At 37.1% G+C, this 12,298-nt stretch overlaps 1 protein-coding gene and 1 pseudogene across 1 annotated transcript; both read right to left on the bottom strand.

The window, feature by feature from the left end:
• Positions 1 to 8,527: 8,527 nt before the first annotated feature.
• Positions 8,528 to 9,466, bottom strand: LOC116592448 (olfactory receptor 2AP1-like). The gene has a single exon (XM_032345646.1). It carries the CDS (start codon positions 9,464 to 9,466, stop codon positions 8,528 to 8,530), a length of 939 nt encoding a protein of 312 aa, XP_032201537.1.
• A 932-nt stretch (positions 9,467 to 10,398) lies between these two features.
• Positions 10,399 to 11,084, bottom strand: LOC116593568 (annotated as a pseudogene).
• Positions 11,085 to 12,298: the final 1,214 nt, after the last annotated feature.

The raw sequence follows: 12,298 nt of genomic DNA, 5'->3' as shown, positions 1-12,298 counted from the left end.
AAAAATCCTGAAAGCAGCCTGGGAAAAGAAGGCTGTAACATACAATGGTAAAAATATTAGATTGGCAGCAGACTTATCCACAGAGACCTGGCAGGCCAGAAAGAGCTGGCATGATATGGTCAGACCACTAAACGAGAAAAACATGCAGCCAAGAATACTATATCCAGCTAGGCTATCATTGAAAATAGAAGGAGAGATTAAAAGCTTCCAGGACAAACAAAAACTGAAAGAATTTGCAAATACCAAACCAGCTCTACAGGAAATCTTGAAAGGGGTCCTCTAAGCAAAGAGAGAGCCTACAAGTGGTAGATCAGAAAGGAACAGAGACAATATACAGTAACAGTCATTTTACAGGCAATACAATTGCACTAAATTCATATCTCTCAATAGTTACCCTGAATGTTAATGGGCTAAATGCCCCAATCAAAAGACACAGGGTATCAGAATGGATAAAAAAAAAAATCTATATATTGCCTACAAGAAACTCATTTTAGGCCCGAAGACACATCCAGATTTAAGGTGAGGGGGTGGAAAACAATTTACCATGCTAATGGACATCAGAAGAAAGCTGGGGTGGCAATCCTTATATCAGATCAATTAGATTTTAAGCCAAAGACTATAATAAGAGATGAGGAAGCACACTATATCATACTCAAAGGGTCTGTCCATCAAGAAGATCTAACAATTTTAAATGTCTATGCCCCCAACGTGGAGCAGCCAACTATATAAACCAATTAATAACAAAATCAAAGAAACACATCAACAATAATACAATAATAGTAGGGCACTTTAACACTCCCCTCACTGAAATGGACAGATCATCCAAGCAAAAGAGCAAGAAAGGCCTTAAACGACACACTGGAAATAAAGGCCTTAAACGACACACTGGACCAGATGGACATCACAGATATATTCCGAACATTTCATCCCAAAGCAATAGACAACACATTCTTCTCTAGTGCACATGGAATATTCTCCAGAATAGACCACATCCTCCGTCCTAAATCAGGTCTCAGCCGGTTTCAAAATACTGGGATCATTCCCTCCATATTTTCAGACTACAATGCTCTGAAGCTGGAACTCAATCACAAGAGGAAATTTGGAAAGAACCCAAATACATGGAGACTAAACAGCATCCTTCTGAAGAATGAATGGGTCAACCAGGAAATGAAAGAAGAATTGAAAAAAATCATGGAAACAAATACTGATGAGAACACAATGGTTGAAATCTTTGGAACACAGCAAAGACACTTCCCTCCTGAGAGGAAAATATATAGCGGTATAAGCCTTTCTCAAGAAACAAGAAATGTCTCAGGTACACAATCTAACCCTACACCTAAAGGAGCTGGAGAAAGAACAAGAAAGAAACCCTAAACCCAGCAGGATAAGAGAAATCATGAAGATCAGAGCAAAAATCAATGAAATAGAAACCAAAAAAACAATAGAACAAATCAACGAAACTGGAGCTGGTTCTTTGAAAGAATAAATAAGATTGATAAACACCTGGCCAGACTTATCAAAAAGAAAAGATAAATGACCCAAATAAATAAAATCATGAATGAAAGAGGAGAGATCACAACTAAACCAAAGAAATAGAAACAATTATAAGAACATACTATGAGCAACTCTACACCAACAAATTTGACAATCTGGAAGAAATGGATGCATTCCTAGAGACGTATAAACTACCACAACTGAACCAGGAAGAAATAGAAAGCCTGAACAGACCCATAACCAGTAAGTAGATTGAAACAGTCATCAAAAATCTCCAAACAAACAAAAGCCCGGCGCAAGATGGCTTCCCGGGAGAATTCTAACAAACATTTACAGAAGAACTAATTCCTATTCTCCTGAAACTGTTCCAAAAAACGGAAATGGAAGGAAAACTTCCAAACTCATTTTATGAGGCCAGCATCACCTTGATCCCAAAACCAGACAAGGATCCCATCAAAAAAGAGAACTACAGACCAATATCCTTGATGAACACAGATGCGAAAATTCTCACCAAAATACTAGCCAATAGGATTCAATAGTACATTAAAAGGATTATTCACCATGACCAAGTGGGATTTATTCCAGGGCTGCAAGGTTGGTTCAACATCCAAAAATCAATCAATGTGATACAACAAATTAATAAAAGAAAGAACAAGAACCATATGATACTCTCCATAGATGCTGAAAAAGTATTTGACAAAGTACAATATCCCTTCTTGATCAAAACTCTTCAAAGTGTAGGGATAGAGGGCACATACCTCAATATCATCAAAGCCATCTATGAAAAACCCACCGCAAATATCATTCTCAATGGAGAAAAACTGAAAGCTTTTCCGCTAAGGTCAGGATCATGGCAAGAATGTCCATTATCACCACTGCTATTCAACATAGTACTGGAAGTCCTAGCCTCAGCAATCAGACAACAAAAGGAAATTAAAGGCATCCAAATCAGCAAAGAAGAAGTCAAATTATCACTCTTCACAAATGATATGACACTATATGTGGAAAACCCAAAAGACTCCACTCTAAAACTGCTAGAACTTGTACAGGACTTCAGTAAAGTGTCAGGATATAAAATCAATACACAGAAATCAGCTGCATTTCTCTACACCCACAACAAGACAGAAGAAAGAGAAGCTAAGGAGTCAATCCCATTTACAATTGCACGCAAAACTATAAGATACCTAGGAATAAACCTAACCAAAGAGGCAAAGAATCTATACTCAGAGAACTATAAAGTACTCATGAAAGAAATTGAGGAAGACACAAAGAAATGGAAAAATATTTCATGCTCCTGGATTGGGAGAATAAATATTGTGAAAATGTCTATGCTACCTAAAGCAATTTACACATTTAATGCAATTCCTATCAAAATACCATCCATTTTTTTTCAAAGAAATGGAACAAATAATCCTAAGATTTATATGGAATCAGAAAAGACATCGAATAGCCAAAGGAATATTGAAAAAGAAAGCCAAAGTTAGTGGCATCACAGTTCCGGACTTCAAGCTCTATTACAAAGCTGTCATCTTCAAGACAGCATGGCACTGGCCCAAAAACAGACACATAGATCAATGGAACAGAATAGAGAGACCAGAAATAGACCCTCAACTCTATGGTCAATTAATCTTCGAGAAAGCAGGAAAGAATGTCCAATGGAAAAAAGACAGTCTCTTCAATAAATGGTGTTGGGAAAATTGGACAGCCACATGCAGAAAAATGAAATTGGACCATTTCCTTACACCACACATGAAAATAGACTCAAAATGGATGAAGGACCTCAATGTGAGAAAGGAATCCATCAAAACCCTTGAGGAGAACACAGGCAGCAACCTGTTCGACCTCAGCTGCAGCAACATCTTCCTAGGAACATCACCAAAGGCAAGGGAAGCAAGGGCAAAAATTAACACTCTTGGGTATTTACCCCAAAGATACAGATGTAGTGAAAAGAAGGGCCATATGTACCCCAATCTTTATAGCAGCAATGTCCACGGTTGCCAAACTATGGAAAGAACCAAGATGCCCTTCAACGGATGAATGGATAAGGAAAATGTGGTTCATATATACTATGGAGTATTATGCCTCCATCAGAAAGGATGAATACCCAACTTTTGTAGCAATATGGACGGGACTGGAAGAGATGATGCTGAGTGAAATAAGTCAAGCAGAGAGAGTCAATTATCATATGTTTTCACTTATTTGTGGATCATAACAAATATCATAGAGGACAAGGGGTGTTAGAGAGGAGAAGGGAGTTGGGGTAAATTGGAAGGGGAGGTGAATCATGAGAGACTATTGTCTCTGAAAAACAATCTGAGGGGTTTGAAGTAGCGGGGTGGGTGGGAGGTTGGGGTACCAGGTGGTGGGTATTATAGAGGGCACAGATTGCATGAAGCACTGGGTGTGGGGAAAAAATAATGAATACTGTTATGCTGAAAATAAATAAATAATTTTTTTAAAAAAAGAACTATTGGGATTTCATCAAGATCAATAGCTTTTGCACAGCAAAGGAAACAGTTAACAAAACCAAAAGACAACTGACAGAATGGGAGAAGAGATTTGCAAATGACATATCAGATAAAGGGCTAGTGTCCAAAATCTATAAAGAACTTAGCAAACTCAACACCCAAAGAACAAATAATCCAATCAAGAAATGGGCAGAGGACATGAACAGACATTTCTGCAAAGAAGACATCCAGATGGCCAACAGACACATGAAAAAGTGCTCCACATCACTTGGCATCAGGGAAATACAAATCAAAACCACAATGAGATATCATCTCACACCAGTAAGAATGGGCTTAAAATTAACTAAGTCAGGAAATGACAGATGCTGGCGAGGGATGCGGAGAAAGGGGAACCCTCCTACACTGTTGGTGGGAATGCAAGCTGGTGTAACCACTCTGGAAAACAGCATGGAGGCTCCTCAAAATGTTGAAAATAGAACTACCTTATGACCCAGCAATTGCATTACTGGATATTTACCCTAAAGATACAAATGTAGTGATCCGAAGGGGCACATGTACCTGAATGTTTATAGCAGCAATGTCAACAATAGCCAAACTATGGAACGAACCTAGATGTCCATCAACAGATGAATGGATAAAGAAGAAGTGGTATATATACACAATGGAATACTATGCAGCCATCAAAAGAAATGAAATCTTGTCATTTGGGATGAACGGTGAATGGAACTAGAGGGTATCATGCTTAGTGAAATAAGTCAATCGGAGATAGACAAATATCATATGATCTCCCTGATAGAAGGAAGTGGATGATGCAATATGAGGGGCTTAAGTGGGTAGGAGAAGAATCAATGAAACAAGATGGGATTGGGAGGGAGACAAACCATAAGTGACTCTTAATCTCACAAAACAAATAGAGGGTTGCTGGGGGGAGGGGAGTTGGGAGAAGGGGAGTGGGGTTATGGACATTGGGGAGGGTATGTGCTTTGGTGAGTGCTGTGAAGTGTGTAAACCTGGCGACTCACAGACCTGTACCCCTGGGGATAAAAATATATGTTTAAAAAAATAATAATAATAAATAAATAAATAATTGATGAATAAATAAATAAATACATAAAAATCAATGATGTAAAAAAATGTAGTTTTTCAAATTGGCTTTTTTCACTTAGTGACATGCACATAAGTTTCCCCTGTCTTTTCATCTCTTGATGAAAATCTATTTTTAGAGGTATCATAGTTTATCCATTGACCTTCTAAAGGGTATCTTAGCTGCTTTTACGTTTGGGTAATTATGAATAAAACTGCTATAATGATATGTGTGCAGGTTTTGTGTGGACATGTTTCCATTTCCTTTGGGCAAATACCAAGATGGGTGATTGCTGGATTGTATGGTAAGAGTATATTTAATTTTGTAAGAAATCATCAAACTGTCTTCCAAAGTTGCAGTACCATTTTGTATTCTACCAGCAACAAATGAGTTTCTTTTGCTCCACGTTCATGAACATTGGGTGTTGTCATGTTCCAGAATGGACCATTTTAATATGTATGCAGTGATTTCTCCTTTTCCTTTTAATTTACATTTCAGTGATTATACATGATGTGGATCATCTTCTCATGTGCTTAATTGCCATCTTTATATCATCATGGGTAATGGGGGTGTCTGGATCTTTGGCCCATTTTTTAATCTTGTTGCTCATTTCCACATTGTTGAATTCTAAGAGTTTTTGTGTATTTGAGTTGACAACATTTTTAAATGTGTTTTCTCATTGTCTCCCAGTGTGGCTTGTCCTCTCATTGTCTTTTGCAGAGCAGAAGTTCTTAATTTTAATGAATGCCAGCTTATCCATTATTTCTTTCATAGATTATGCCTTTGGTGTTGTATCTAAAAGATCACTGCTAAACCCAGAGTCATCTGGGTTTTCTCTATGCTATCTTGAGAAGTTTTAAAGTTTTGTCTTGTACATATAGGTCCACCCTCCATTTTGAGTTCATTTTTGTGGTCAATATAAAATCTGTGTCTAACTTGGGCAGAATCACATGAGGAAGAACTGAAACCTGGGTTAGCTCTTGGTGCCTCTGAACTCAGGTTTACTGGTATCCTATAAAAGCTTGGGAACTTTGCCATGGAGCTAAACATAGATAACGGATCTGGAGTTGGAGAAAATGAAAAAGATGCAGGTGTAAAGGGAAGAATTACCAACAAAATAAACCCAGCTGTCTCCTACCAACAAAATAAACCAGCAGATGAACAATCTGTGAGCTACAAAATGGTTTCTGCTTTACTGCATTCTCCAAATATCCCAAATAATCTCTCTGGTGGCCCACTGTAACAGGAAACAAACAGGGAAGGGAAATCCTAGAAAAATAACTCAGCCTGGCCAAGTTGAAACATTAAAGCCTGGCCAAGTTGAAATATTAAAAGCCTCCAGAGATATATTGCCAGAATGCCTAAAGAAACTTTTTGAAGTTCATTATTTTGATTTTGGTAATGGTTTCAGTGGTGTGTACATGTATCAAATCTCGAATTATAAACTTTATTGGATGTACTTTGTTTTCCATAAATTGTAAGTTGCATAAAATTGTAAAAATAAATAAAGAAACAAGACAAAAAAAAGCAAAACAAAACAGCCTGAACTCAAATTCAGATTCTAATTAATTTAAGAGATGCAATTATTACTCCTTCTTATTCCTCTGTACATTATGATTCCTCTACCTGATTGACTTTTTTTTTTTTTTAACTATCTTCTGCAGATTCTCAACTACTTCAGCATAATATTCCTAGATTTTTGCTTGGTTGGTGTGTTGATTTACTTTTGTATTTTAATTGAATCAGGGATTAATGGAATTTTATCTGTTTTAAAAATAATTACTTCTGGCAAATAGTGTTCAGCTACATATTATTGTTTGATTGTCTTTTGAAATTGAACAGCCACCATAATCTGACTTAATGTTTTGGGGGACTATGATTGATGTACTACTGATGATGTAGAAAACAAATAATCAAGGGAACAAATGAGAAGTTACCCGTCAATCTAAAAAACTAAAGAAGTATCAAACTTACTCACTTGTTAACATCAGCTATGTGTCTGGCCTGTAGGTGTTTTTACTGATGAAATTATGACAAGGTGTATATGACTTAACAAGTTCTACATTTTCAATCATCTTTCTCCTCCATGGTTTCCCAGGGTTCTTTTTTAGTATCTCTGCAACTTAGTAGATTTTGCATTATTAGACGGATGAGTAAAGACTTCAAGAGTGCAAACTTAACTATATGCTTTAATGAAAGTTTGTTAATATCTCTAGGACTCAATTTTCTTCATCTGTATATTGAAGAGATTGAAGTAGAAACATCTGTAGCTTCTTTATTTTCTTTTTGGCTTCTTTACATTTTAAAATTACCCATACTATGCATCTGGCTCATGCTTCCTGAAAAATTAATATGGACAAAAAGTGTTCAGGAAATATCAGGTTGTGATGCACATGCTGCCTGAGGATATTAGATTATCAAAATTTAAAGTTTGGGGCGCCTGGGTGGCTCAGTGGGTTAAGCATTTGCTTTCGGCTCAGGTCATGGTTTCAGGGTCCTGGGATCGAGCCCTGCATTGGGCTCTCTGCTCGGCAGGGGGCCTGCTTCCTCCTCTCCCTCTGCTTGCCTCTCTGCCTACTTGTGATCTCTGTCTATCAAATAAATAAATAAAATATTTTTAAAAAATTAAAGTTTAGTATGAAATTTAGGAAAAATATGATTTAAGCTTATAAAACTATTAACACCGTAGATACTATTAATATAGCTTTATTCCATATGCTTCTAAAAGAGAACCAGAACAATGATTAGGCACAACGCTAAATTTGTATGAATTTACTATAATGATATAGTGCTAGTTAACCTAAATTAGAATCATTCCTTTAGCTCTTTCCTGGATTCACTTGAGTTTAAAGTGTGTATAAATCATTATTAATCATTTTCCTATCAGTTAGAAAACAAACATATATTGATTTTCCCTTCTTCAGAATTTTCTTTATCTCAAACATTGAGTAGCCTAAGTTCTAAGTAACTGATTATTGTGGAAACACTAAATTTAAATCTGAAAAATATAACTTGAAAATTAACTTTAATTCACTAATATATTATTTAAACTGTTATTAGCAAACTAAAGTAGATTTCCCTTGGGTGTTTATTTGATTATTCAATTACCAAATACAGAGATTGAATACTATATGGCAGTGGATAAGATAAGAAAAGCTCTGTTGTAAAAAACACACTATTAGAAGTCATATTCACAATTCTCCCAAATCTTTTCTTTAAAATAATGTACAAATAAAGAAAAGTAGCACAAAAGTATAAGAGGACACACACACACATATACCTTCTTACAGGCTTGTAAAATTTTAAGAAATACAGTGATGGCACAACAGGTTTCATTAAATAAATAGTTTTACTGTTTTGGTGTTCAGTAAACAGTATTGATAATATATAATAACAAGCACTTTAATGTTATAATAATATACATCTAAAGTCCTTCAAACCTTTATTTATTATTTATTATTGTTATGAACCTCAGTTAGCTTCACCTTCTTGAAAACACTGTTATCTTGCTGACCATATCTTTGAAGGCTATTTTCACTTGCTTGTTCCTTAGGGTATAGATGAAAGGGTTCAACAGAGGAGCAACTGAGGTATTTAAGACAGCCACTCCCTTATTAAAAGTTTCTGCATCCTCAACAGAAGGATTTATGTACATAAAGATACAACTTCCATAAGAAAGTGAGACCACAATCATGTGAGAGAAACACGTAGAAAAAGCTTTTTTTCTTTGTTGAACCGAAGGGATTCTCAGAATTGTCCTGATTATGTACATGTAGGAAAGAATCACTAATACCAAGGTGAAGAGGAGGGTGATTCCAACAGAGATAAACTCTATCACTTCTATGAAATGTGTGTCTGAACAGGACAGATGCAACAACACAGTATAGTCACAGCAATAATGATTGATGACATTGGATGCACAGAAAGGCAGCTGGAGAGTCATTACATGTGGCACAATGACAACCAAAAAACCAGAGAACCAGGAACACAGGACGAGTTGAATGCAGAGTCTCCTGCTCATTATGGTGGTATAATGTAGGGGTTTACAAATGGCAACGTAGCGATCATAGGACATGGCAGCTAAAAGATAAAATTCAGTTGCTCCCAGAAGAATGGCAAAAAAGTACTGAGTGAAACAACCAGCAAAGGAGATAGTCTTATCTCCAGTTCCAATATTGACTAGCATTTTGGGGACAAAAACAGAGGTAAAAGATATTTCCAAAACAGAAAAATTCCGGAGGAAGAAATACATAGGAGTCTGGAGTCGATAATCCAGCAGGGTCAGAATGATGATGGTCAAGTTTCCCATGATGCTTAAGATGTAAGTTAGCAGCAGAAAAAGGAAAAGCACAGCTTGAAGTTCAGCATCATTTGTCAGTCCAAGGAGAATGAATTCTACCACTGATGTCTGGTTTCTCATCACTAACTTCAGACAAATTAAGACAGAAAATAATAATGACATGAAGTGATTAACACATTTCCTTATTTTACTTTATAATTAACAAAGGCCTTGCTTCTTAGGAACATTTTCAATTGCTCTCACCATTTTTTTCATTAATTTATCTTTTCCTTCCTAATCTTTCTATTTTGTTTTTCCTCTAAGTTATTATGAGTACATGTGCATACTCTGTATATGTGTATATATATATTATATGTCATATGCATATAGACAAATCTAAAATAAATTTAGAGGGTAGATTTTATTTGATTAAATAGATTTCTTAAATCAGCCTTTTAACTCTCAATTTATTAGCAAATAAAGTAAATATAAATTAAGGTATGAACTACAGAATTAAAATTGAAATTGGTTGTTTTCTTCTTTTTATTCTTTTATATTTTTTTCTTCTTTCAATTTTTTCATTTAGAATAATAATTCTGTGCACCTACAGAAGGTCTAAACTTAGAATGATTTCTCTCTTTTTTTATGATTCTAAAATCTATCTTAGCAATTTTGTGCGGTTGCTATCTTATTGCACTACAGTATATGTTATTTAAAAGGACATTGACAAGGGGCACCATCTGGTGTTAACTTTAATGGCAGCTTCCTTTTCCTCCCCGCAAAGACCTTTGGCCAAGACTTCTCCATCGTGAAGACTGAAAGGGTCCGGTGATACTCTGGCAGCAGCGCCATTATTCCATGGAGGTAGCAGAAGGAGCTTAGGCTGCCTTCAATTCTCCCACACTATGCAAACTGCAAATGGTTCTGAAATTAGAACATGTACTGCTATACTAAAAAACTTAGGGACATGGAGAGTCAGCTAGAATAGAGGAAAGGAAAGTCCTAGGTGGGTAGGGAAGCAGGGCGGCCCATTGAAGAGCCAAGCTGCTTTGTCCAATACCTGTGTGCTTTAATTAAACAAACTCAGGCTGCCAACAGAGTAGACCTGCTCTATTCACCTTCCAAATCAGAACAGGACTAACAAGCTCAGGCTTGTGTTTTCTACTATGCACAGTAGATGAGCTTCTGCTGGTGAGGAGAAGCTCACAAGCAGGATCTCTACTCCTGCACAATATGATGCAGGCACACAACATGCCCAGCAGCTGAATAGCTGCAAATGCCAGGGCTGCCCAGATAATAGGCATTATGACTTCTAGTAACCTCTTCACAACTAGAGCCCCACATCCCTTAGCACAGAGGTCAGAGGGGTGGGCCAGACTGTCATTACAGCTGCTGGGCCTCTCCGCTGCAGCTACGAGGGACACTCTGGTTTTTGGTCTCTTTGAACCAGTCTGTGTTTTCCCAGGCTGACTAGATGTGAATTCCACAACAGTGAAGCTGTCTCTGTACATAATCAAGAGTCCGGCTAGAAGCATCAGGTTCTGTTCCATTGTAGGTCTTACACACTTTCTGAATGCTGCGATCAACCTCACTTTCCACCTTTGCTCTGTAAGCACATCCCAAAACCACCACAACAACCTCTGTGACAAAAGCAAGCATAGGATGATGACAAACATGGCAAGTCCACAGTGGCTTTCTCAGATTGTGGCACAGCAGCCAATTAGGTCAATAATGAAAAGCAGGGCTCCTACAGCTATGATCACTACCACAGGCAAGAGTATACATACACATTTTCAAAGAAATGGTCACAGTCATCATAAGTGATAAAGACATAGGCTCCCACATAGTATAAAATGTCACCTGCCCCCCAGAAGATAAGGTTGAGAAACACCAGCAGAGTCTTGGAGGAGTGATGCTGCCCTGGCCCATGATGCTGCGGCTGCCGGGGCCCTGCTCTGCCAGAGGGCTGTGCTCACCTAGTGAGGTGGCAATGGCTGGCCCAGGCACCTCCCTGCACCCAGTACCCTCCTTGCAGTAGCAGAGCCCTGGCTCCAGGCCTGATGATTTTTCTCTTAATTCTTCTTCTTCATCTTTTTTTTTTTTTAATTTTATTTATTTATTTGAGAGTGACAGAGTGAGCAAGTGAGAGAAAGAAAGTAGGAGCAAGAAGCAGACTCTCTGCTAAGCAGGGAGCCTGAGGCAGGACTCCATCCCCAGACCCTGGGATCACCATCTAAGCCGAAGGGAAACGCTTAACCAACTCAGCCACCCTGGCACCCCTTTTCCGTAATTCTTAATGAAGTGTTAGGAATTCACTGGCAAGGCTATGTGCTGTGGTGAGTGCGGTGAATTGTGTAAGACAGATGAAACACAGACCTGTACCCCTGAAACATTATATGTTAATTAAAAAAATCTAAAAGACAAAAAAAGTGTTAGGAATTCATATTACCTATAGTACTTTGATCATGGAAAGGGCTCAATAAATGCTATCACCATTTAATGTAGATATGTGGATTAGTCAGTACTTGGCAAAACATTAAATCAAAATAATCTCACTGATTGTGCTTTTTTGCTATATGCAAGAACTGCCCATCCACAAATTACAGTTCCTTAAATGTCAGCTCAAGCTCAGCTCTTCATACAATTGTATCTAACGATTGCAATCAACCATAATTGGTTCTCCTCTTCTTATTCTAATTCACCACAACATAACACTTGGTCATAAAGTCAAATTATTTTCCAGTTATATCGAGTACATACACTTTATCTGTCCAGCTTTAACATAAAGAGATTACCCATAAAAATAAAGTCTTATTTATGTACATCTTTTATACAGAGTCCAGAAAATTATACATATTTGGTAAAAATGTTAATGTAAAATATTTTTTTATTTTTTTAGAGGCATATCCCTATATTATTAAAGGCTATGTTTTTTATGCAAACAAAAGTTCCAATTAAGCTTATCCATACAGT

The sequence above is a fragment of the Mustela erminea genome, chromosome 6 (genome assembly GCF_009829155.1).
Source record: "Mustela erminea isolate mMusErm1 chromosome 6, mMusErm1.Pri, whole genome shotgun sequence".
NCBI lineage: Eukaryota > Metazoa > Chordata > Mammalia > Carnivora > Mustelidae > Mustela > Mustela erminea.
Note: the sequence above shows the minus strand (reverse complement) of the source record. Positions and strands in the feature narration are given on the sequence as shown.